Below are 26,142 nucleotides of genomic sequence, written 5' to 3'. Positions count from 1 at the left end.
AGAACCCCAGTCCCACCACCCTCTCCACCACCACCTGAGCTTGGTGAAGTCCTTAACCTCTCCAAGCCTCATTTGTAAGCTAGGAATAAGGAGAGCTCCTCCCCTTCAGGGCTATCGCGAGAAATCGGTGAGTAATTACAATAAATGGTAGCATTCACGATGTCACGGTTTAACCACTAGGCTCGGGGAGGAACGGCCACAACAGCATTAACCAAGACAAAGCCAGGTGTCAGCACCTCTCAGCGTTTGCTTCTCCCGGTGTAGATGGATTTTGATGTGCTCTCTAATGAAAGTAGCTACAGACATCTTCCGCCGGGTCAGATGAAAAAAGGTTCCCTCGATAGATATTTATGGAGCGTCTGGCAAGAATCAGATGTGGCAGATGTTGAGGATCACAGGCTAATGAGCCAGCTGGGTTTCGAGCCAGTTGGGGTGCCTTCCACCCCAGAGCTCTCGGCTTCGGGGAACAGGTGGAATGGGAGTGCCAGGGAGACACACAGTGTGGATGTGTGTGTCCTGGAGAGCTGGGCTTGAATCTCGGAGATGTGTTCATTCATTCTTTCAACCAGTATTTAAGGACCTACTGTGTATGTGCCAAGGGTTTATTCTAGGAGCTGAGGATACGGTGCTGAGCAAGGTAGACAAAAAGCTGTCAGCCTCTCAGAGCTCAGAGGTGGCGTTGTACCAGCTCAGACGCTCACTGCCAAATCTGTGGTCCTGGGAAAGTCACTAGGTCTTGCTCAGCCTCGGGCTCATCACAGAGCATCAGGGGTATTAAATAAGGTAATGCATGTGAATCTCTTGACTGGGTGCCTGGCACGAAGGCTGCACCCAATAAATGGTGGTGCGATAGTGTGCAAGGTGACCTATGGTGGGGACCACCATCCCAAATTTGGGGAGTCTGGGAGGGCTTCCTGGGAGAAGTGACTTATACGCCGAAATCTAGGGCAGCAATTATGTCGCCGGGACAGAAAGGTGAAGGCCACCCCAGCTGCTCGTAACCTCCCCTGACCCTCTTGTCTGCCCCTGCAGGTCTCCTTCCCATGGGTGAGGGGCCCAGCACCTTGGCCAAGGCCACAGCCACCTTGGGCCACCCAGCAACTGAACCAGTCACCCTCACCACCACAGACCCCCTTCTACCCGGGCATCTGGACAGCGCCAGTGCAGAGGAGCTGGTCGCAGGGGTCCCCCGAGCCCCCCATGGTCCCACCAGCCTCCCACAGGCGGCCCGTGAGTGCCAGCGAGAAGATGTTCTCCTTCAAGGTGGACAGAGCCGCCCACAGCGTTCCCATCATCAGGCAAGGTACTCATGGGTGCTTCCTTGGCGGCTTAGGGGAGGGGCTTTTGCTAGGAGGATGGGTCTCAGTTTCTGCTTTCCCCTTTTTTTAAAAATTTTTATTGAGGTGCAGTTGATTTATAGTGTTGTGTTAGTTTCAGGTATGCAGCACACTGAATCTGTTCAACATATACATGTATCCACTCTTTTTTAGATTCTTTTCCCATATAGACCATTACAGAGTATTGAGGAGAGTTCCCTGTGCTATCCAGTAGGTCCTTGTTAGTTATCTCTTTTATGTATAGTATTGTGTATGTCAATCCCTCTCTTCCAATTTATCCCTCCCCCCTCTTATTCCCGGTAACCATAAGTTTATTTTCTACATCTGTAACTCTATCTCTGTTTTGTAGATAAGTTCATTTGTACCTTTTTTTAGATTCCACATATAAGCAATATGGTATGATATTTGTCTTTCTCTGGCTTTTGCTTATGTTCTCTGGTTCTGAAGTAGAACATAATCAAATGTGAAAAAATTGGGATAAGCAGAAAGTTAGAAAACAGTAAAAGATAAGCTGTCACCCTTATCACCAGAATTCTCCCTGTTGACTTTTTGGTACAAACTCCTCCAAGACTGTGCTCTGCCCATCTGCACACATCAGTACCTCTGTGGTGAGTGTGTGTGTGTGTGTGTGTGTGTGTGTTTGTACATATATATGAATATATATGAATGTGTATCAGAATCTAAATTTATATACTTCGACTCAGATGTACAGACATATTGGTAACTGAAATCCCTCTTGCCTTAGGAGGTTTTTAAATATTTTATTACCATTTTACAGGTAAGAGGAGACTGAGGCTTATGGAGAAAATTACTTCTCCGGAGGTTATGTATTCAATCTAATCTAAAATAACGCTTTTCAGTCAAATTTAAGGCTGGTTATCTCAGTGACTGTCACTCACAGCCTGGTCACTTTGGGGACACACAGCCATCAGGGTTTCCTTCTCCCCCCCTCCCCCCCAGAAGGCCTCATGGCACTTGGGGAGGAGACTTCCTGTCTGTCACCATCCTCTTGGCCTTGCCAGGCTTACTGGCAGAGTAGCTGGGTCGACTTAGTCCCTGGCATGATTCCCAGGTTTCTTCTGTGGCCACTGGTGTGAAGGTCCCATTCTCTGTTTTCTGTGTCCCAGCCCCAGACCCCTCTGAGTCCCCAGGTCTCTCGATGCCTCCACACCCTTCCCTGGTCTCACTCAGGACCACTCACCTAGTCACTTCCCTCAGCCATTCAAATAATAGTTATTATTCTGAAATAAACAGACTAAGGAGCAAATGAAAGGTATCTCTGCAGTTTACATCATCATCATCATCATCTAAGGAACGCTCATGTACCAACCACCCAAGTTAAGAAATTACTCAGCCATTTCCCCCCAGCATTTTTTTAAATTTAATTTTATTTATTTCTTTATTTATGGCTGTGTTGGGTCTTCACTTCTGTGTGAGGGCTTTCTCCAGCTGCGGCGAGCAGGGGCCACTCTTCATCGCGGTGCGCGGGCCTCTAACCATCGCGGCCTCTCTTGTTGCGGAGCACAAGTTCCAGCCGTGCAGGCTCAGTAGTCGTGGCTCACGGGTCCAGCTGCTCCGTGGCATGTGGGATCTTCCCAGACCAGGGTTCGAACCAGTGTCCCCTGCATTGGCAGGCAGACTCTCAACCACTGCGCCACCAGGGAAGCCCCCACCCCAGCATTTTAATGTGAAAACGTTCAAACATACAGCAAAGCAAAAAGAATTTTACAGAGACAGCTCTCCTCCTAATTCTACCACTAACACTTTGCTGTACTCTTTATTACATTTCTGTCTACCCATCCTTCTTGTCCTGCATTAATCCATCTTATTTTTTGGATGCATTTCAAAATAAATAGCACACATCTGTAGTCCTCCCCCTAAATGTTTTAGCACATATACCATTAACTAGAACTCAACATGTTTTGTCTCCTTCATGTAAAATGAACACAGAATGTGTATTAGTTATCATGATTGCGTAACGAATTCTCCCCAAACGTAGCAGCCTAAAGCAAAATCAAACATGTGTTATCATCTATACAGTTTCTGTGGGTCAGGAATTTGGCAGCAGCTTAGCAGGACGGCTGTGGCTCAGGGTCCCTCGTAAGGCTGCAGTCATCTGAAGGCTTGACCTGGGCCAGAGGATCCACTTGGAACACGGCTGCTCACATGGGTGTCAGCAGGAGGCCCCGGTTCCTCACCGCATGGGCCTCCCCAGAGAGTGGCTCGAGCGTTCCCATGACACGGCAGCTGCTCCTCCTGAGCAAGTGATCCTGGAGGACAAGATGGAAATGGCAACATCTCTTGTGACTAAGCCTCAGAAGTCATGCTCTGTCATTGTTGCAATATCCTGCTGGTTACCCAGGGCGTCACCCTCCAGTGTGGGAGAAGACTACACACGGGCCTGAAGACCAGGAGGTGGGGATTATCAGCAGTCATCTTGGAGGCCGACTACCACAGCCTGCCCTCGGGTCCTCAATGATTCACACTCCTCCTCCTCTCTCCCGAGGCCCCCCAAAATCTCACCCCAGTAACAGCATCGGCTCAAATTCCAGAATCTCGTCTAAATCAAGTCCAGGTACAGATGGGGCTCATGGGTGTAGTACGTTACGTTCAGCTCATCAAGTACTACTTCCAGAAATCTGAAGACCTCTGAACAAAGGGTCTGTCCCTCACACACCCAGCACATATTGGTGGGACAGACATAGCATCACTGCTACATACACTCCTCTTGTTCCAAAAGAAGAAAAACAGGAAACACACAGGAGTCCCTGGCCCAAAGCAGTTCTGAAGTCCAGCTGGGAAAATATCGGCAGTTCCTTGACTGGGCTTCAGTCCAACTCTTGCCCAGAAATGACTTTCCAGGGCTCTTGGCTCTGCCCCTGGTCCGTGAGTTCCGCCTTCTGAGTCGTCCTCCCTTCCCTATGAAAGGTGTCCCATGGATGTGGCTGCATAGTTTTATAGCCTGCTTCCTGCCTGTAGAAGCTTGGGGGTCCAGACGCTTCTTTGACTTTTGTGGGTCTCTGTCAGTCTGAGTTGGCAGTGCTTCTTATTGGGGTTCATCCTATCAGGCAAAAACCACGCCCACAGACTTTTTTGTCACAAGCCCTTCCACCATGGGCTTCTGCAAAGACTGACAAAGGACCGAAGCTTCTTAGAAGCCGAGTTCTTTGACCGAAGGGTTCTCTTGGACACTGCCCTGGATCTGTATTCTTAACAAAGGATTTTACAACCACACCCTCAGCTTCTTCTCTGGACTGTGTTTTCTTGAGAGCGCCCTTGATTTGATCTTTGCCCAGAACCTGTTTCTTACATTTCATTTGCCACCTGGAGAGGCAGGGAATTTTCAAGCCCAGAACATTGCCCTGATTTAACAGCCCTTCCTTTAACTGTCTCTCCCCCTCACATTTCACTATAAGTAGTAAGAAGTAACCAGGCAGCACCTTCCAAGACTCTGTCTGGGACTCTCTTTAGCTTGACCACTCAGCCTCATCACAAACATTTTCTACCTTCCTCATGACCACAGGCAACGTGTTAGGAAACCTTCTGCCACCACCTGACAAGGATCCCTTAACCCCAGTAACATTTTCCTCACTTTCCTGGAACCCTTCCCTCACGGCCTCCTCAAAGGCCATCGGGCTTCTACTAAGACTATTCAGGCTTTCTCAAAGACTCTTGGCCAAAGTCCTCCAGCTTCTGGCCACTGTTCCATCCCAAACCACTCCACATTGTAGGGTTTTTGTTAAATTTTGCACCACTCCTGGTGCCCAAACCTGTATTTGCTACTTATTGTTGCATAACAAATTACTGCAGGATGTAATGGCCTAAAACAACAGTAAACATTTATTATCTCATAGCTTCTCTGAGGCAGGAAGTTGGGAATGGCTTAGCTGGGGGATTCTTGCTCAGGCTTGTCCATGAGGTGGCAGTAATGGTGGTGGCTGGGCTGTGGTCCTCTGGGGGCTTGTCTGGGGCTGGAGGACCCACCTCCAGGATGGGTCACTCCCATGGCTTTTGGTAAGAGGCCTCAGTTCTTCACTAAGTGCACCTCTCCATACGTTGCTTGAGCATCCTCAAGCTGCCAGCTCCTCCAGACAAGTGGTCCTAGCGAGTGAGGCAGAAGCTGCAATGTCTTTTATGATCTAACCTCAGGAATCAAACTGTGTCATTTCTGCAATATCCTTGGTTACATAGAGAAGCTTTGTTACGGACTGAATTGCATTCCCCCAAAATTCATATGCTGAGGCCTCAATCCGAATATTGCAGAATGTGACCATATTTGGAGATAGTGTATTGAAATAGATGAGTGAGTTCAAATGAGATGATTGGGTGGGCCCTAATCCAAGGGCTGGTGTCCTTGTAAGAAGAGAGAGAGAGACGCCAGGGATGCACGTGCACAGAGAAAAGGGCATGTGAGGACACAGCAGGAAGGTGGCCGTCTGCAAGCCAAGGAGAGAGGCCTAACCCTGCCCACACCTTGATCTTGGACTTCCAGCCTCCAGAACTGTGAGAAAATGAATTTCTTTTGTTAAGACCTCCTGTGGTGTTTTGTTATGGCAGCCCCAGCTAACTAATATAAAGTCCATCCAGTATTGGAGAGGATGATGCAAGGCTCTGAATACCAGGAGACAAGAATCAGTGGGGCCATCTGGGAGACTGGCTACCACACCCTGAAAGGTGTAGATCTTGAATGTGCTCACTGAGTTTTGCCAGTCGTGCACACCTATGTAACCCAAATTCCTATCAAGATATAGAACATTACCATCACCCCAGAAAGTTCCCTCATGTCCCTCCCCAGTCAATTCCCAGCCCCAGGCCCCAGAGGCACCCACTCTTCTGAATTCTTTTCCCGCCATGGATTAGATATTCCTGTTCTAGAATCTCAAGTACACAGAACCATGTAGTACATGTTCCTTTGTGGAAGGCTTTTTTCACTCAGCATAGTATTTCTGAGATTCATTCATTTTGTTGTATGCATCATGTTCTGTCTTATGAACATATATACAGGGTTTTTGGGGTTTTTTTTTTTTTTTTTTTTGCGGTATGCGGGCCTCTCACTGTTGTGGCCTCTCCCGCTGCGGAGCACAGGCTCCGGAAGCGCAGGCTCAGCGGCCATGGCTCACGGGCCCAGCCGCTCCGCGGCACATGGGATCCTCCCAGACCGGGGCACGAACCCGTATCCCCTGCATCGGCAGGCGGACTCTCAACCACTGCGCCACCAGGGAGGCCCGGGGTTTTTTTTTAATGTGTCCTTTGGACACATGGCACATGGGCTGTTTCTTTTCTTTTTTTCACTCCGCCATTTAAATTTTTCCACTGTAATCACTGGTCTCTCCAGTGCCATGCTGAACTTGGGGCTTCTCTGAAGGACTTGGATTCCCCCTGGAGAAATGAAGGATGAGTCGTATGGCTTAGAGTCCCTCACATCTACCTGGGCTCTATCTCCTCAGCCTCTCAGCCAGGTCTCATGTTTCCAAACGTTTGCCCTCGTTCCCCTGACACTCTCGCCATCCTCAGAAAAGGACTTTCATCTTCCCGTGTCATGGGGAGTTCCTTTGTGTCTGGGCCTCTCTACTGCACGCTTTAGAGAAAACTCTGTGCTCCAGTCCTCCATGCTGTCTCTTGACAGAAAACACCTCTTTTTAAGGGTTCTGAGAAAGCTCTTTCCTCTCTTAGCAAAGCTGGGCTCTTCCAATTAAATTGGTTTACTGTTAGACTGTCACCTTGCTTTAGACTTGAAAAATTCTATTTGAAAACCCAAAGCCAAGGATTTATTTACTGCAGATCAGGTCAGGGTTTCTCAATCTTGGCACAGTGACAGGTGGGTCGCATAACTCCTTGTTGAAGGATCTGTCCTGTCCACTGTAGAGTGTTTAGCAGCATCCCTGACTCCTACCCACCAGAGATACCAGTAGCAACACCACCACCCCCCCTAACTGTGGTTCTCAAAAATGTCTCCAGACGTTGTCAAAAATGAAAACGTCATTTTGCCTGGGGGAAAACTCACCCTGTTCTAGTTAATACTCATCCTTCCTTTACCACAAGGCAATAAAACGTCAGCTCCAAGGCCAAATCTTAATGGCAAGAGCTCATGGGAGGTGGGGAAGAATTACTGAGAAAAGAAAATATGTGGAGTGACTTATTAAAATAGCATCTTGATTCATATATATATATATTTTTCCCAATAATAGGATCATATGAACCTAACATAGGTAACCTTTTTTTTTCTTTTTTTGGCCGTGCCGCTCAGCTTGCAGGATCTTTGTTCCCCAGCCAGGGATGGAACCTGTGCCCCCTGCAGTGGAAGCACAGAATTCTAATCACTGGACTGCCAAGGAATTCCCTACCTGATTTTTAAAATTCAGTAATATGTCATAAACATCTTCCCACTTCAATACATTGACTACATAGTGGTTAAAAGCATAGGCTCTGAATCCAACAAACTTAGGTTCATCCCTTGACTCTACCACTTACCAGCTGTGTGTCCTTGAGCAGGTGACTTGCCGTCTCTGTGCCTCATATCTCTCACGTATAAAATGGAGATGGGAATAATAATGCCTATCTCACTGGGTTGTTATGAAGACGAAATCGTATCCTGCCTGTAAGTGCTGAGCACAGCGCCTGGTGCATAGCGAACATTCAGTAAATATTAAAATATTTAATATTTTAATATTTAAATTTTAAATTTTACAATCTTAATAATTTAAATATTTTAAAATTTTAATATTTAAATTTTAAATATTAAAATTTAAAAATTAAGTTATTACCTAACCATGATTGTTATTTAACTTTTATTTACAACTTACAATGTCTGAAAGACACAGTTAAGGTGCACACATACTGCCCCTGCTGCAGACTGGTGATTACTGGAGCGCACCAGGACAGCTGGGGGTTGTTAAAATATTAAAGTAACTCCCCTGCCTTTTGGCCAACAGCTCATGCCCGAAAATTCTTAAAGTGCCTGCGTCCCCATATCCGCCGTCCCACCGCCCCAGCCCTCCCGACTCTCCCTGGGGCTTCTCCCCACTGGGACCTCCGAAGGATCCAGCATCTAGAGTTAAGCCGGTTTGGTCATACATGGCCCTTAGGTTCTTTTTGATAAATAACAGTAGCCGGTAAAGAAGTTTGGGGCAGGTGAGGGGTAACTGCTCCCGCACCTCCCTGCCTGGGTGTAAGGAAAGCAAGTCTCAGAGCAAATTCTAGCCCCACAAAGACTTTGAGTAAACACACCTTCCCCAGTAAAGGGACCCCATCGATCAGCCTGTTCTGTAAGATTGATGAAGTCCCCCCTCCGGCCATCATCTTGCAGGGAAGCGTCCCTCAAGACAGCCACGACACGGTCGTAGAGGCAGCCGGAGTCACCCCTAGAGATGGCATCAGACGCCAGAACTCTAAGCTGAGACTGGACAGGGGCCCAGTTAGGGTCAGACCCCGAGGCCCTCCCTGGGGACACAGGCCAGTCAGTACCTTCCTCCAATGAGAGCCGATTTCTTGAGGAATCTGAAAACAGATGAAATCTTCCTCCTGAAAATTCAGTTTCCAAATTGAGATGCGCAATCAGTGTCAAATAAACCCCAGATTTCAAAGGCTTCATGCCTCGAAGAAAAAGAATATAAAATATCTCCATATTTTTTGTCGATCACGTGTTGAAATGATGCTTTTTAATGTATTGGGTTAAATAAAATTGATCATTAAAAATTCCTCTCTTCTTTTTACCTTTTTAACGTGACTACGAGAACATTGAAAATTGCATTCTGTAGCTCCCGTTATTTCTCTATCAGGTACTGCTGCTGTAGTCAGTTAGGACTTTGCTGCTCAGGATCCAAGAGAGTCAGATGGGGGCAGTGAGCTTCAAATAAAAGTTTTCTAATCATGGACCTAGCTGGGGAGGTGGAGGGAGAGAAAATGGGCAGCTGCTGAAGTTCCAGCCCCTTCTCTTCCTCGTGCCCCAGGAAACAGTGTGGCCAGGGCTGCTCATTCAACACGCAAGGCTGTGCATTCTCTGGGCACCACAGGCCATCAGCTATGTCCACTAGAGGTTCTGGGGTCCACAAAGAGGTTTGAGACCTGGCTGGGGGACAGGAATCTTGGACTCTAAAATGCATAAATAAAAAATACAGAAGCAAAATGAATAAATGATGAATGTCCACAAACATGACAGTGCGTGCTTCATTCATCATTAATGTTAATACTCATTAAAGTTTCATCACCACTGAAAACAATTTGTTCAGTTTCTCACTTCACAAGAAGATAAGAATGTGCAGTGACTGTCCAGAAACCATAGTCACTTGGAAATTTAAAATATGCTGCTTGGGCCCAAGTGATCTCACACGTAGAATTATAGAAATCTTTACAAACGTTTCTACACCAATAAAAAGAAATGTATTCAGTGTTGATGTGAGTGAATTGTGAGATGTCTGATGTGATACAGAGTGGGGTCCCCAAACACAATGCCATAATCCCTGAAAGTCATATAAAAAGGCCTTGTAATACTGGGGTAAATAAGAAAAAATATAGGAAAGCTTAAATGTCTATCAAGTGGATCCTAGTTAAACACGTCTGGCACACTTGGACAATGGACCACAATGCTACCCTGGAAAAGAACCAAGTACAGCCTCAAATACTGACATGGGAAGATGTTTTTGATATTGTTAGCTGAAAAGTAAGCTGGATAAGAATCTCTGTCATGTAAATGCATTTTTGTTTTTTGAAAAGATATGACTGCAATAAAAAATATATAGCTAATATTTAGTGCTAAATGCTCTACTTGAGGGGTCAGCAAACTTTTCCTGTAAAGAGCCAGATAGTTAATACTTTAGGATTTGTGGGTCACATGGTCTCTGCTGCAACTACTCAGCTCTGCCTTTGTAGCTGGGAAGCAGCCATAAATAATATGTAAATGATCACTGTGGCTATGTTGCAATAAAACTTTATTTACAAACATAGGCAGAATTCCAGATTGGGCCACAGGGCCATAGTTTGCCAACCCCTGCTCTATATCATTATTCTATTTAATCTCCAGATAGCCCTTTATAACAGAGACTATCAGGGATCCTGAATTATGTATGTGGAAACGAAGGCTTAGAGAGAGCAAATGACTTGCCCAAGGTCCTCAGCTCTTATGCAGCATAGAAAAAAGTCTGGAAAGAGACACACCATAGTGCATCAGTGCAGTTAACGCTGGGGAAGAGAAATGAGGCAGCTCTTACCCTTTCCAGTCCTCCTGTAATGCTTTCAGTGCATAAGTCTCATGAATGTGAAGGTTAATCTGAAAATATTCTTTAAGACTTTGGGGAAACTCACTGTCTCCTCTGCATTCTCTGTTGACCTTGTGTGTTAGTGTGGACCAACGCGGCGGAACTGTCGGAACAATCAGTGGCCGAGGAAATTCCTGGGGCAGAGCCCTACAGAGAAATTTTTGTGGACGAGGACCTGGCCCAGTATGATAAGGTGAGGGGTCTCGGGGAAGCACAGAGCTACAGCAGCAAGAGGGACCATGGAGAGATTGCCACTGCCTCTTGTTCTCTGTGTCTCAAGGACCGTCCCTTTTTCCTACTTCCAAGAAACCACCTCTTCCTCCCAAGACATTCAGCCAGGTTTGGCCACTGCTCATTTTATCCCAAATAACATCTACAACTACAAGGTACTGAGCACCTACTGTGTGCTGGGCCATGTCCTGTGCACTTGACATTTATTAGCTCGTTAATCTTCACCATCTTCAAAATAGATTTTATCAGCCTCACTTTGCAGATGAGGAAACTGAAGCTCAGAGAGGTTCAGTGATGTGTTCACGGCTGCCCAGTGCAAGGAGCAGTGTTAGGATTCAAAGCGAGGTCTGGTTAGCTTCTCAGCGGGTACTTCTAACTCCCACACAGTAATCACTTGGTCAACCTTCAGTGATGGAACAGTGACGCAAAAACACGTTCCTAGCAGGAGGAATTGAGCCCTGAAGTCAGGGAGGCCTGGGCCAAGAGACTCGTTAAAGAACCAGAGAGGTTTAAAGCAGGGATGCGAGCAGAACAGGTGGATTCAAGCCATCCTGGGAAGGGCCCAGGTCAATTTCTCCCCACTTAGATACGACTCGAAAGTTACTCTAAAAGAAGCAGTCTATAATATCTCGCTTTCCTTCAGGTCCAGGGCCTGCTCCTGCAGCAATTCTCAGAGTTTGTGAGGAGCAGACCTACCTGGGGTTCTTGTCAGACACGGAAATCCAAACCTTCAGGAGGCAGGGGGTTCCAACCCAGGCATCCTGGGACCAGACTCTGAAAAATGTAGAAGGCGAGAAGAAAGGCGAGAAGCCACACTCAGATTCTGTATTTATCACTGTGTAACAAGCCATCCCAAAACTTAGCGGCTTCCAACAGCAATTCATTATTCCCCAGAATCTATGGGTTGACCTGGAAGGTTCCTTTGCTCGTGTCCCCTGGCCTCACTCATGCGGCCTCAGTAAGCCGCTGGCTTGGCCAGGCTGGTGGTCGGTCTCCATTGGCCTCCTTCCCACATCTAGGGCCTCAGCCAGGACGCCTGGACTGGTGCGCCCCTTTGTGCATGTGGTTTTTCATCACAGCACGGTGGTCTCGGGGTTCCCAGGGGGCCAGAGCAGAAGCTGCACAGCCTGTAAGAACTTGCCTGGAGATCATGCAGCATCACTTCCACTCCATTCCGTTGGTTAAAGCTAGTCACGGGGCCAGCCCAGACTAGAGGGTGGGGAAATAGACTGGATGGCAAAACTGCAAAGTATTTGTAGCCATTTTTCAACCTGCCTCAATTTTAACTTGGAAATATAGTGCAACCACTATAATTTTTTCTATTTATAGAAAATTTTTATAAGCCATTTATCATTTTTTCTATTTATAATAGAAATAATTCTTTCTCTTTATAAGTCGTTTATACCCTGACTTGCCAGGACTCCTTCAAGTGACAATAAACAAATTAGCTTGAGGGGGAGCATTGATTAGCTCATCTTATTGGAAAATTTAAAGGGCCACTAGCTTCAGGTATGGCTAGATCCAGGAGCTTGAATAATGTCATCAGAACACCTCCCCACTACCAACTTCTCCCCTCTGTTTCCCTCAGTGTCTGGCTTTCTTCATAAGGCTGGCTTTGTGTGTTAGAAAAGACAAACTCAGGCAAACAAGCCTACATGATCCAAAAGAAGGCAAGATCCTCTCCCTCTGTAATCGATGTGTGAAATCTCTGATTGACCAGCTTGGGCCACATGCACATGGGGAGGTGGGACAGGAAGGAGCAAGGCACATGACTGACAGTCCTACCCAGACCAAATGGAAGGAGGAACACTCCCTCCAAGAAGGGCAAGGGGACCCTCAGCAGGAAAGCAGAACCCACAGCTGTCCACTGCCCTCTGCAAACTTCTTATATTCCAGCACTGGCACGGGGCCTGGCACTTAGTTGCTGCCCGATGAATGTTTGTTGCATGAGAAATGAATAAGCACCTGGCTGATCATAACAGGGTGAAACAGGGGAAACTGCCCAGGAGTAGGGAATATGTCTGATGCTCTCTCCTGAAGTTTTGCCACCAACTTTCACAAGGACCCAAAGGAAGGCCCCTGGCAGCAGCTGGCAATGTCAGACAGGCTTTCTCATGAGCAAGACCCTGTCCTTCCCCAGGTCACGGAACTAGCAGGTCGTGAGCCTGACTGGACGGCTCTCCTGGGAATGAGCTGGCCCAGAAATTGCCCGTTTACCTCCTCCCGTGACTGCTTTGGAAAAGGCCTCTGGGGAAATTTTTCTTCTTCTTCTTCTTCAGTTTTTCTGACATTTTATTGATAATGTCTGGTGAGAAGTTTGGGGGATTTTTTTTTCCTTTTTTGGAAAACCTAACCAATTCTTTGGCTGCAGAGCTTTATCACTGGAGAGATGGAGGACAGGGTTAATTATACCTGTGGGTACAGTCTACCAGCAATTTTGTTTTTCCAGCCGAAAGTTGACATGAGCCCATGCAAATAAATCAGTATTCCTGTCTCATTTACTTTCCAGATTGAGTTACCTGGAAAAAATTCATACATGAATAGCCAAAAGAGGCAGGAAATATTAGAAGAGAGGAAAGGGAAAACAAATAGTTCAGAATGTTTTAAGTTAAAACAAATAACCCTCATTATAGGCAGAATGTGGTCAAACAGAATGTTGTTTTCCTAACTACCTTTCCTAGGTCCCCAGTGTGCTAGGCTGAATATTATAAATGAAAACGCTCTAAGTAAACTTTCTAGCAACAAAAGTTCCCAAGTGGGATGGTTGTTCTTAATATGAAAGTCTAATTCTCGGGGAAAGGAAAGTTTCCGTACCTGTGACGTATAGACATCCATTACAGGAGTCTATATACAATTACCTCATTTTAACCCAATTCTTGTCTCTATGAGATTTTCGAAGTGACAGAGATAGCCTTGAAAGTCTGCTTTTTCCCTCCCTGCCTGCCCTCACCTTCCCAAAGAATGATACCATATTTTTCCTGTATTTCTTTGAATGGGCTCAGCCTTACACCCAGACCCACACCTAGTAAATTTCCCATCTGGCCTCCACCCAGGATGAAATAATTCGGCTGCTGGGAAAAGAAGTCAGCCGTCTCTCCGATTTTGAACTTGAATCTAAATACAAAGACACCGTGATAGCAAGCCTGCAGAACCAAGTGGCCAATCTGAGGCAGAAGCTGTTGGAAACAGCCACCTCCAGGCAGAAGGAGAGGGTGATCCCGCCCAAGTTTCAGGTTCTGCATGAAGAGGACGATGCCCAACAGAGAGAGATCCAGAGCTTGAAAAACCAGGTAGGGCTCAGAGACAAGTGGGTCGGGGCCTTGGGGTCACAACACAGGGTGACAGCTCTCAGGTAGAGCCTGGGGGGAGCCACCCGGGTAGTTAGAAATGGGCAGTGAGCACAGCATGGTGAAGAGTGCAGATCCAGGGAGTGGAGGGTTGGCAAGTTTCTAGCCTTGTAAGAACAATATTAGATTTGATTAAGTGCCTACCATGTTCAGGCCCCGGTGCAGGTGCTTTGGGTGCATTAGCTTATTTATTTATTTATTTAATTTATTTATTTATGGCTGCATTGGGTCTTCGTTGCTGTGCACGGGCTTTCTCTAGTTGCAGTGAGCAGGGTCTACTCTTCACTGTGGTGCATGGGCTTCTCATTGCAGTGGCTTCTCTTGCTGCAGACCATGGGCTCTAGGCACGTGGGCTTCAGTAGTTGCAGCATTAGGGCTTCAGTAGCTGTGGCTTGCGGACTCTAGAGTGTAGGCTCAGTAGTTGTGGCCCACGGGCATAGTTTCTCCACAGCATGTGGGATCTTCCTGGACCAGGGCTCGAACTCGTGTCCCCTGCATTGGCAGGGGGATTCTTAAACACTGCACCATGAGGGAAGTCCCCTCATTAGCTATTTAAACCTCAGTCTTTTGACACATGCCATTCTACAGATGAGGAGACTGAGGCACGCTCAGAGATGCCCAGGAGCTTGTTACAGCTTGCACAGCAAGTGAGAGACAGTGATGTGATTTGGGTTCAGCTCTGCCGCCTTGTACACCTCATGCTTTCACACCCACTTTGCATTTCCACCCAACTCCTGTCGCTTCAGTGACCACTTCTCACACCCACCCGGACCCAGCCAGAAAGAGCTGGAGATGGGGAGAAGGAGCCCCACAGTGTTCCAAACACTGAGGCCTTTATCAAACCCTGAAGGCAGCTGCTGGTTCATTTATAGGGAATTTCACCAAAAAATCTCCACCCAGAATGTCTGGGTTTACCAGTCAACTTCCTTCCTCCTGAAACTAAATCCAAAAGAAAAAAAAAATTTTTTTAAGTTTTAAAGAACTACTTTAAAATTGGCCACTGATCTTGTACATAATTTATATCTCAACAACGTTGATAAAAAAGCAATTGTTCATTGATGAATTTTGGCCTCAGTGCGTAATTCTGCTTAAAACCGTAGTCAGATTTGGTTCAACATGACGGAGTAGAAGGACATGCTGTCACTCCCTCTTTCGAGAACACTGGAATCACAACTAACTGCTGAACAATCATCGACAGGAAGACACTGGAACTCACCAAAAAAGATACCCCACATGCAAAGACAAAGGAGAAGGCGCAAAGACAGTAGGAGGGGCGCAATCCCAATAAAATCAAATCCCATCCCTGCTGGGTGGGTGACTCACAAACTGGAGAACACTTATACCACAGAAGTCTACCCACTGGAGTGAAGGTTCTGAGCCCCACGTCGGGCTTCCGAACCTGGGGGTCCAGCAATGGGAGGAGGAATTCCTAGAGACTCAGACTTTGAAGGCTAGTGGGATTTGATTGCAGGACTTTGGCAGGACTGGGGGAAAGAGCGATTCCACTCCTGGAGGGCACACACAAAGTAGTGTGTGCATTGGGACCCAGGGGAAGGAGCAGTGACCCCCATAGGAGACTGAACCAGACCTTCCTGCTAGTGTTGGTGGGTCTCCTGCAGAGGCGGGGGGCAGCTGTGGCTCACCAAGGGACAAGGACACTGGCAGCAGAAGTTCTGGGAAGTATTCCTTGGCATGAGCCCTCCCAGAGTCTGCCATTAGCCCCAACATAGAGCCCGGGTAGGCTCCAGTGTTGGGTCACTTCAGGCCAAACAACTAACAGGGAGGGAACCCAGAACCACCCATCAGCAGACAAGCAGATTAAAGTTTTACTGAGCTCTGCCTACCAATGCCACAGCCAGCTCTACCCACCACCAGTCCCTCCTATCAGGAAACTTCCACAAGCCTCTTAGATAGCCTCATCCACCAGAGGGCAGACAGCAGCAACAAGAAGAACTACAATCCTGCAGCTTGTGGAACAAAAACAATATTCACAGAAAGACAGAAAAGATGAAAAGGCAGAGGGCTATGTAACAGATGAAGGAACAAGGTAAAACCCCAGAAAACAACTAAATGAAATGGAGATAGGCAACCTTCCAGAAAAAGAATTCAGAATAATGATAGTGAAGATGATCCTGGACCTCAGAAAAAGAATGGAGGCAAAGATCGAGAAGATGCAAGAAATGTTTAACAAAGATCTAGAAGAATTCAAGAACAAACAAACAGAGATGAACAATACAATAACTGAAAAAAAAAAACACACTAGAAGGAATCAATAGAATAACTGAGGCAAAAGAACGGATAAGTGACCTGGAAGACAGAATGGTGGAATTCACTGCTGCGGAACAGAATAAAGAAAAAAGAATGAAAAGAAATGAAGACAGCTTAAGAGACCTCTGGGACAACATTAAACACAACAACGTTCACATTATACGGGTCCCAGAAGGAGAAGAGAGAGAGAAAGGACCCGAGAAGATATTGAAGAGATTATAGTCAAAAACTTCCCTAACATCAGAAAGGAAATAGCCACCCAAGTCCAGGAAGCACAGAGAGTCCCATACAGGAGAAACCCAAGGAGAAACACACCGAGACACATAGTAATCAACTTGGCAAAAATTAAAGAAAAATTATTGACAGCAGCAAGGGAAAAATGACAAATAACATACAAGGGAACTCCCAGAAGGTTAACAGCTGATTTCTCAGCAGAAACTCTACCAACCAGAAGGGAGTGGCATGATATACTTAAAGTGATGAAAGGGAAGAACGTACAACCAAGATTACTCTACCCAGCAAGGATCTCATTGAGATTCGATGGAGAAATCAAAAGCTTTACAGACAAGCAAAAGCTAAGAGAATTGAGCACCACCAAACCAGCTCTACAACAAATGTTAAAGGAACTTCTCTAAGTGGGAAACCCAAAACAATTAAGAAAATGGTCATAGAAACATACATATCGATAATTACCTTAAACGTGAATGGATCAAATGCTCCAACCAAAAGACACAGGGTTGCTGAAAGGATACAAAAACAAGAACCATCTATATGCTGTCTCCAGGCGACCCACTTCAGACCTAGGGACACATACAGACTGAAAGTGAGGGGATGGAAAAAGATATTCCATGCAAATGGAAATGAAAGGAAAGCTGGAGTAGCAATACTCATATCAGGTAAAATACACTTTAAAATAAAGAATGTTACAAGAGACAAGGAAGGACACTACGTAATGATCAAGGGATCAATCCAAGAGGAAGATATAACAATTATAAATATATATGCACCCAACATAGGAACACCTCAATACAAAAGGCAATCGCTAACAGCTCTAAAAGAGGAAATCAACAGTAACACAATAATAGTGGGGGACTTGAACACCTCACTTACACCAATGGACAGATCATCCAAAGAGAAAATTAATAAGGAAACACAAGCTTTAAATGACACAATAGACCAGATAGATTTAATTGATATTTGTAGGACATTCCATCCTAAAACAGCAGATTACACTTTCTTCTCAGGTGCGCACGGAACATTTTCCAGGATAGATCACGTTTTGGGTCACAAATCAAGCCTCAGGAAATTTAAGAAAATTAAAATCATATCAAGCATCTTTTCTGACCACAACGCTATGAGATTAGAAATAAATTACAGGGAAAAACCTGTAAAAACCACAAACACATAGAGGCTAAACAGTACGTTACTAAATAACCAAGAGATCACTGAAGAAATCAAAGAGGAAATCAAAAAATACCTTGAGACAAATGACAATGAAAACACGACGATCCAAAACCTATGGGATGCAGCAAAAGCATCCCATAGTTCTAAGAGGGAAGTTCATAGCTATACAAGCCTACCTCAAGAAACAAGAAAAATCTCAAATAAACAATCTAACGTTACACCTAAAGGAACTAGAGAAAGAAGAACAAACAAAACCCAAAGTGAGCAGAAGGAAAGAAATCATAAAGATCAGAGCAGAAATGAATGAAATAGAAACAAAGAAGACAATAGCAAAGATCAATAAAACTAAAAGCTGGTTCTTTGAGAAGTTAAACAAAATTGATAAACCATTAGCCAGACTCATCAAGAAAAAGAGGGAGAGGACTCAAATCAATAAAATTAGAAAGGAAAAAGAAGTTACAACAGACACCGCAGAAATACAAAGCATCCTAAGAGACAACTACAAGCAACTCTATGCCAATAAAATGGACAACCTGGAAGACATGAACAAATTCTTAGAAAGTTATAACCTTTCAAGTCTGAACCAGGAAGAAATAGAAAATATGAACAGACCAATCACAAGTAATGAAATTGAAAGTGTGATTAAAAATCTTCCAACAAACAGAAGTCCAGGACCAGAAGGCTTCACAGGTGAATGCTATCAAACATTTAGAGACGAGCTAACACCCATCTTTCTCAAACTCTTCCAAAAAATTGCAGAGGAAGGAACACTCCCAAACTCATTCTCTGAGGCCACCATCACCCTGATACCAAAACCAGACAAAGATACTACAAAAAAAGAAAATTACAGACCAATATCACTGATGAATATAGATGCAAAAATCCTCAACAAAATACTAGCAAACAGAATCCAACAACACATGAAAAGGATCATACACCATGATCAAGGGGGATTTATCCCAAAGAGGCAAGGATTCTTCAATATATGCAAATCAATCAATGTGATACACCATATTAACAAATTGAAAAAGAAAAACCATATGATCATCTCAATGGATGCAGAAAAAGCTTTTGACAAAATTCAACTCTGATTTATGATAAAAACTCTCCAGAAAGTGGGCATAGAGGGAACCTACTTCACCATAGTAAAGGCCATATATGACAAAGCCACAGCAAACATCATTCTCAATGGTGAAAAACTGAAAGCATTTCCTCTAAGATCAGGAACAAGACAAGGATGTCCACTCTCACTACTATTCTTCAACATAGTTTTGGAAGTCCTAGCCACAGCAATCAGTGAAGAAAAAGCAATAAAAGGAATCCAAATTGAAAAAGAAGAAGTAAAACTGTCACTGTTTGCAGATGACAGGATACTCTACAGAGAGAATCCTAAAGATGCCACCAGAAATCTACTAGAGCTAATCAATGAACTTGGTAAAGTTGCAGGACACAAAATGAATGCACAGAAATCTCTTGCATTCCTATACACTAATGATGAAAAATCTGAAAGAGAAATTAAGGAAACACTCTCATGTACCACTGCAACCAAAAAATACAATAGCTAGGAATAAACCTACCTAGGGAGACAAAGACCTGTATGCAGAAAACTGTAAGACACTGATGAAAGCAATTAAAGATGATAGCAACAGATCGAGAGATATATCATGTTCTTGGATTGGAAGCATCAATATTGTGAAAATGACTCTACTACCCAAAGCAATCTACAGATTCAATGCAATCCCTATCAAATTACCAATGGCATTTTTTAGAGAACTAGAACAGAAAAGCTTAAAATTTGTGTGGAGACACAAAAGACCCCGAATAGCCAAAGCAGTCTTGAGGGAAAAAAACGGAGCTGGAGGAATCAGACTCCCTAACTTCAGCCTATACTACAAAGCCACAGTAATCAAGACAATATGGTACTGGCACAAAAACAGAAATATAGGTCAATGGAACAGAATAGAAAGCCCAGAGATAAACCCACACACCTATGGTCAACTAATCTATGACAAAGGAGGCAAGGATATACAGTGGAGAAAAGACAGTCTCTTCAATAAGTGGTGATGGGAAAACTGGACAGCTACATGTAAAAGAATGAAATTAGAACACTCCCTAACGCCATTCACAAAAATAAACTCAAAACGGATTAGAGACCTAAATGTAAGACCAGACACTCTAAAATTCTTAGAGGAAAACATAGGAAGAACACTCTTTGACATAAATCACAGCAAGATATTTTTTGATCCACTTCCTAGAGTAATGGAAATAAATACAAAAATAAACAAATGGGACCTAATGAAACTTCAAAGCTTTTGCACAGCAAAGGAAACCATAAACAGGATGAAAAGACAACCCTCAGACTGGGGGAAAATATTTGCAAAGGAAGCAACTGACAAATGATTAATATCCAAAATATATAAAGACCTCATGCAGCTCAATATTAAAAAAACAAACAACCCAATCCAAAAATGGGCAGAAGACCTAAATAGACGTTTCTCCAAAGAAGATATACCGCTGGCCAAGAAGCACATGAAAAGCTGCTCAACATCATTAATTATTAGAGAAATGCAAATCAAAACTGCAATGAGGTATCACCTCACACCAGTTAGAATGGGCATCATCAGAAAATCTACAAACAACAAATTCTGGAGAAGGTGTGGAGAAAAGGGGACCGTCTTGCACTGTTGGTGGGAATGTAAACTGATACAGCCACTATGGAGAACAGTATGGAGGTTCCTTAAAAAACTAAAAATAGAATTACCATAGGACCCAGCAATCCCACTACTGGGCATATACCCAGAGAAAACCATAATTCAAAAAGCCACATGCACCCCAATGTTCATTGCAGTACTATTTACAATAGCCAGATCATGGAAGCAACCTAAATGCCCATCGACGGACGAATGGTTAAAGAGGAAGTGGTACATATATACAATGGAATATTACTCAGCCATAAAAAGGAACAAAATTGGGTCATTTGTAGAGACGTGGATGCATCTAGAGACTGCCATACAGAGTGAAGTAAGTCAGAAAGAGAAGAACAAATATCCTATATTAACGCATATATGTGGAACCTAGAAAAATGGTAAAGATGAACCAGTTTGCAGAGCAGAAATGGAGACACACATGTAGAGAACAAACGTATGGACACCAAGGGGGGAAAGCGGCAGGGGGTGGGGGTGGTGGTATGATGAATTGAGAGATTGGGATTTACATGTATACACTGATGTGTATAAAATGGGTGACTAATAAGAAAAATATAAATAAATAAATAAACATTTTTAAAAAAGAGAGAGCAAAAAAAAAACGTAGTCAGTGCTTGGGGGCCCTTGTTCTCTTGTTCTCTGTTTACTGTCTTTCCCTCTGTAACCGATTCTAGGTACACAGTTTCAATCCTAGAAATGGTGCTCTAGAAAGGACACAGATTGTGTATGGTGAACCTAGGAGATTCTAGCAGGAAACTGTAAGCTCCATGAAGGCAAAGGTTGGGCCCAGTAACCTTCTAGAACTCTGTTAGGACCATGTCTGTTTGTTTGTTCTTTATTCATCCATCCATCCATCCGTCCATTAATCCAAAGAAATATTTTGGGGGGCCTATCCCGTGCCATGCCCTCTTCCAGGCTCTGAGAATTCAGCAGAGAACAAGACAGACATGATCCTTCCCCCTGTTATGCTCTAGTGAGGGAGACAGAAAAAACAAGTCAACAAATACATGCTCTAATATTTAAATGAACTAATGACACTCCTTCAAACCTTGTTTTGAAAAAACAATGAAAGTAACAGGTCCTGTAGGAATTATTAGTGCAAACAGCTACCTTGACAGGTAGCTGACACATTAATGAGCATCTTTTTCTTGAACTGAACACAATTTTGCTGAAATATTCCTTTCAGTTATTCTCCCATTTCAGAGCTTTCCTGAGAAAATGACATGTCTTTTTCAGGTACATGGATGAGGCTGAATTATTCCCACATACCTTTTTTATTTTTGGCCATACCACGCGGCTTGCAGGATCTTAGTTCCCTGACCAGGGATCAAACCCAGGCCTCCAGCAGTGGAAGCACAGAGCCCTAACCACTGGACTGCCAGGGAATTCCCCACATACCTTTATTTAAATAATTGAAATATATTTGACATAGAATATTATATAATTTCCACATAGCTTTGAATATCAGCCGGTCCCAATTTGAGTATTATTTAAAGTGGCTGCCGATATCTGGGGGAAAAAATGTTTTTTTACAAAGAAATTATCTAGAAATAATTACACTGATGCATCATGCTCTTGCCTCCCCTACCCCTGGAGCTTCACTTATAACTGAAGAAGAATAGTTTATAGCAAGGCATATATGAACCAGAGGCTCCATCGGTTTGAACTCAAATCGAGTTTCATCCACTGACATTTTAGTTTCTTAACTATTCTACTGCCTGCAGAGCATTCCACCAGAAGTGTAAGCCACATGGCAGGTTGATTTATGGTTCTGATTACTTTATGTGTTTTCCCTGGTCCCCGAAGGTGTGTGCATAATGATTTGCTCTCAGAGATCTTCGACCTGCTACAGTATCACTAGAAAATTCTTACCTCCATGTGCTCTTATACGCCTGTGCTAATTAGAAGCCAAATTATCATCCTGAAACAATCACTCCTCCTAGCACTCTTAACTTTCTTATGATTCAGTGCCCATTTTATTACACAGCTTAACAGACATTAAACATCTTGGAATTTATGCCATTACAAACAATATGGATATTTACTTTGATAGTAAAAGTATCAAAGAGGTTTGAAGACTCTTTGGAGTTTTCCAGCAATCCGAAATCCTAAAACTCTGACACTCAGATTGAAATATTTTCAATCTGTCAAAACCACTGGAGTCTTAGAGGGGAACGTATGTTTTCCCTTCTGGAAGTTTGTCTCTGTGTGTTCTATCTCTGGTATCATGCAAATAAAAGCATTAAGCTGAGAAGAGCTTACAAACACTTTCAGTGTTCCAAGGACCTTTTATGGAAAAGTTGTATTTCCCCCCAACAGAGAAAAGTAAGATGTGAAAGAATTTTTTCACTCAAAGTTTCCAAAGCACAAACATGCAAAAGTATAGCCTTGGGGAGAGTGGGGGTCAGAGTGGCCTGTGTCCCCGCAACTTCTAGCATAGACCCCCCCCAATAATGTCTCAGGTGCCCCAGGGAAAAAGTAAGTGTAACTGCCCCAAATGTCCTAGACTCTGAACCATGATGGTGTATGAAACGAGTCAGAAAACTTGTGAGACCTTGACGGTTCTGTTAATTCTACCAGAGTAATAATGACAAGATTTCCAAGGACACAAACCAAGACCAAAGGCTGTGAGCGCCATCTGGTGGCCATATCAGCACGCCCGAACTCCATTACCTGGGCATGCCCACCACCTCCCCCCAATCTTTTTTTTTTTTTTTTTTTTTTTAGTGTGATGCCCGCAACCTGGTCTGATGGTAAACAGGGAAATTCCTGTATTTCTTCTTTTGGAGGGATTATTTTTATTTAAGACACTGAGTCTCTATTTACTCTTATAACAGTTATTTTTAATTTAATGCACGTTTTTAAGTTTAAAAAGGGAGCTGCTTCTACGAAAAATGCTAAGAAATTATAGTGGGGCTAGCCAAGAGACATGGGAAAAATAGTGAAAGTGGTATATGAATGACTGAAGTTTAGGAACTCTCTTCGGGTGGGGTTGCCAGATAAAGTAAGGACACCCAGTTAAATTTGAATTTTAGAATTTCGTTTTAGCGTGTGTCCCAAATATTGCATGGGACACATTTGCACTAAAATATTATTCATTATCTGAAATCCTATTTTAAGTGAACATCCTTTTTTCCTCCCCTAAATCTGGCAACCTTACCTTAGGAGAACAAAGAAATTGCACCCAGGACTTCCCTGGTGGGACAGTGGTTAGGAATCCGCCTGCCAGTGCAGGGGACACGGGATCGAGCCCTGGTCCGGGAAGATCCCACATGCCGTGGAGCATGTAAGCCTGTGCGCCACAGCTACTGAGCCCTCGTGCCACAACTACTGAAGCCCGTGTGCTTAGAGCCCAGGCTCTGCAACAAGAGAAGGTGCCACAATAAGCCTATGCACCGCAACAAAGACCCAACGCAGCCAAAAATAAATAAAATTTATTTTTAAAAAAAGAAAAGAAATTGCATCCTTCTCTTTGTCACTTCCGTTTTGATCTATCAAAACAAGCTAGTGGGGCTTCCCTGGTGGTGCAGTGGTTGACAGTCCGCCTGCCGATGCAGGGGACACAGGTTCGTGCCCCGGTTCGGGAAGATCCCACATGCCGCAGAGTGGCTGGGCCCGTGGGCCATGGCCACTGAGCCTGCGCATCCGGAGCCAGTGCTCCACAACGGGAGAGGCCACAACAGTGAGAAGCCCGCGTACAGCGAAAAAAAAAAAAAAAAAAAAAACAAGCTAGCTCTTGTCCTGTCTACGGATTGCTTGACATTTATGCCCCAATAAACGTGTCCCTGTGGGAGTACTGAGGCCTGACATCTGAAAAATCACAGGGCAAAGGCCCACAGTGCACCTTGAGGTGGGAATGTCCGGGCCACTCAGAACAAGCAGTCTGGCCACATCAGACCGAGAGGGAGGGGGTTCTGGGCCCAGCTCTCTTTCCCGGCCTCTCGGGTACCTGCTCTGTGGAGGCCGAGGCCTGGCAGCTACTTTCGGGCCCTTACCAACGTTGCATTTGATGGAGAGCCTTCCGCACCCCACGTGTAGACCTAGACCCCTGGAGGGGGGCCCGCCCTTGAGGGGGCTCTGAGCCATGGATTTAGAGGGTGCTCACAGCAGCCATAGATAGAGCTGGCCTGTGGTGCTCCCACCCACGATTCCTGTATTTCCTTTATTTTTTTATTATTATTATTTTTTTGTGGTACACATGCCTCTCACTGTTGTGGCCTCTCCCATTGCGGAGCACAGGCTCCGGATGCGCAGGCTTGGCGGCCATGGCCCACAGACCCAGCCGCACCGCGGCATGTGGGATCTTCCCGGACTGGGTCACGAACCCGTGTCCCCTGCATCGGCAGGCGGACTGTCACCCACCTCGTCACCAGGGAAGCCCCTGTATTTCCTCTTAATAACAACCACACTGGCATTTAAGTGAGCCTGGCAAGGCTTACAAATGCACACATAAAGATTACCAACTACCTTCCCCAGAGACGGACGAGGGAAGTTGAAGCTAAAACACACCGTGAGGGCTTCCCTGGTGGCGCAGTGGTTGAGAGTCCACCTGCCGATGCAGGGGACACGGGTTCGTGCCCCGGTCCGGAAAGATACCACATGCTGCGGAGTGGCTGGGCCCCTGAGCCATGGTCGCTGAGCCTGCGCGACCGGAGCCTGTGCTCCGCAATGGGAGAGGCCACAACAGTGAGAGGCCCGCGTACCACAAAAAAAAACCAAAATAAACCCAAAACAAAAGAAAAAAAACACCCTGTGGGTAGTCAGAGGAGAGGACCGTCACAGCTCATCCCCCTGTGCCGTGTGCCAGGCTTGATCTGAGCACCTGTACACATGTTAACTTATTAAAATACTTCTAACAATCCTATCAGGTTGGGACTACCATCACCCCGCGTACAGACTGAACAAAAGGAAACAGAATATGGTGTCCTCCTTGTGTTCCCAATGCCCGTTAACTGGCAGAGACAGGACTTGAAGGCCACAGTCCGGCTCCCGAGTCCATGCCATGCTTTACAGCCTCCAACTTCTCACGCTCATTCCTAGAGCCACCTGGGAAGGAGGAACCAGGCAACTAAAGACTGGGTTTGAATCAGACTCCACGTCTGACCAGCCGCGTGATCCCGAGCAGGGGGCCTCGCCTCTCTGAGTCTCAACCTGGCTCCCTTGCAAAATGGGCACATTAATGGGAACGTCAGCCTTCAGCAACGCTGTGACGAGTATCAGTGTAGCATGTGTGAACGGGCTCTGTAAACTCTGGAGTGTTCTGTGAGGTATAAACTACCCTCTATTCTCATTAGAGGGAATTCATTTCATAACCTGCTCCCGGCTCTTGAACTTTGCTGTGCATCCAGTCAGTGCTGGATGATCTGGAACCAACAGCTGGTCTATTTATGGATGAAAACCCACAGGTCATAGGAAGACAGCAGCACCGGAGCCCCTGGGTGGCCACAAAGATAAGGTTCATGTCTTGAGGACCGATGACATGGTGGTCACTGAAGGAACAGGCCCCTCCTGCCCCTTCCACTAGTGACAACTGAAAACCTTGGTTTCCCCAACACCCCGATCCAAGATCAGCCCGACTCTTTGCCCAACGTTGGAG

The 26,142-nt window shown here is 45.1% G+C and overlaps 1 protein-coding gene across 1 annotated transcript in view; it reads left to right on the top strand.

Moving 5' to 3' along the window:
- The window catches only part of LOC309808835 (forkhead-associated domain-containing protein 1-like), a gene marked incomplete at both ends in the record, with an annotated part of 87,621 nt that overhangs the window by 34,825 nt on the left and 26,654 nt on the right, over positions 1 to 26,142 (top strand). The window contains 3 exons of the mRNA XM_082629408.1: positions 1,033 to 1,303; positions 10,675 to 10,784; positions 13,876 to 14,112. Of these exons, the coding sequence (XP_082485534.1) occupies positions 1,033 to 1,303; positions 10,675 to 10,784; positions 13,876 to 14,112 (618 nt within the window). The remainder of the gene's footprint in view (positions 1 to 1,032; positions 1,304 to 10,674; positions 10,785 to 13,875; positions 14,113 to 26,142) is intronic.

The sequence above is a fragment of the Mesoplodon mirus genome, assembly GCF_964341445.2.
Source record: "Mesoplodon mirus genome assembly, chromosome: 7".
In the NCBI taxonomy this organism is placed as follows: domain Eukaryota; kingdom Metazoa; phylum Chordata; class Mammalia; order Artiodactyla; family Ziphiidae; genus Mesoplodon; species Mesoplodon mirus.
Note: the sequence above shows the minus strand (reverse complement) of the source record. Positions and strands in the feature narration are given on the sequence as shown.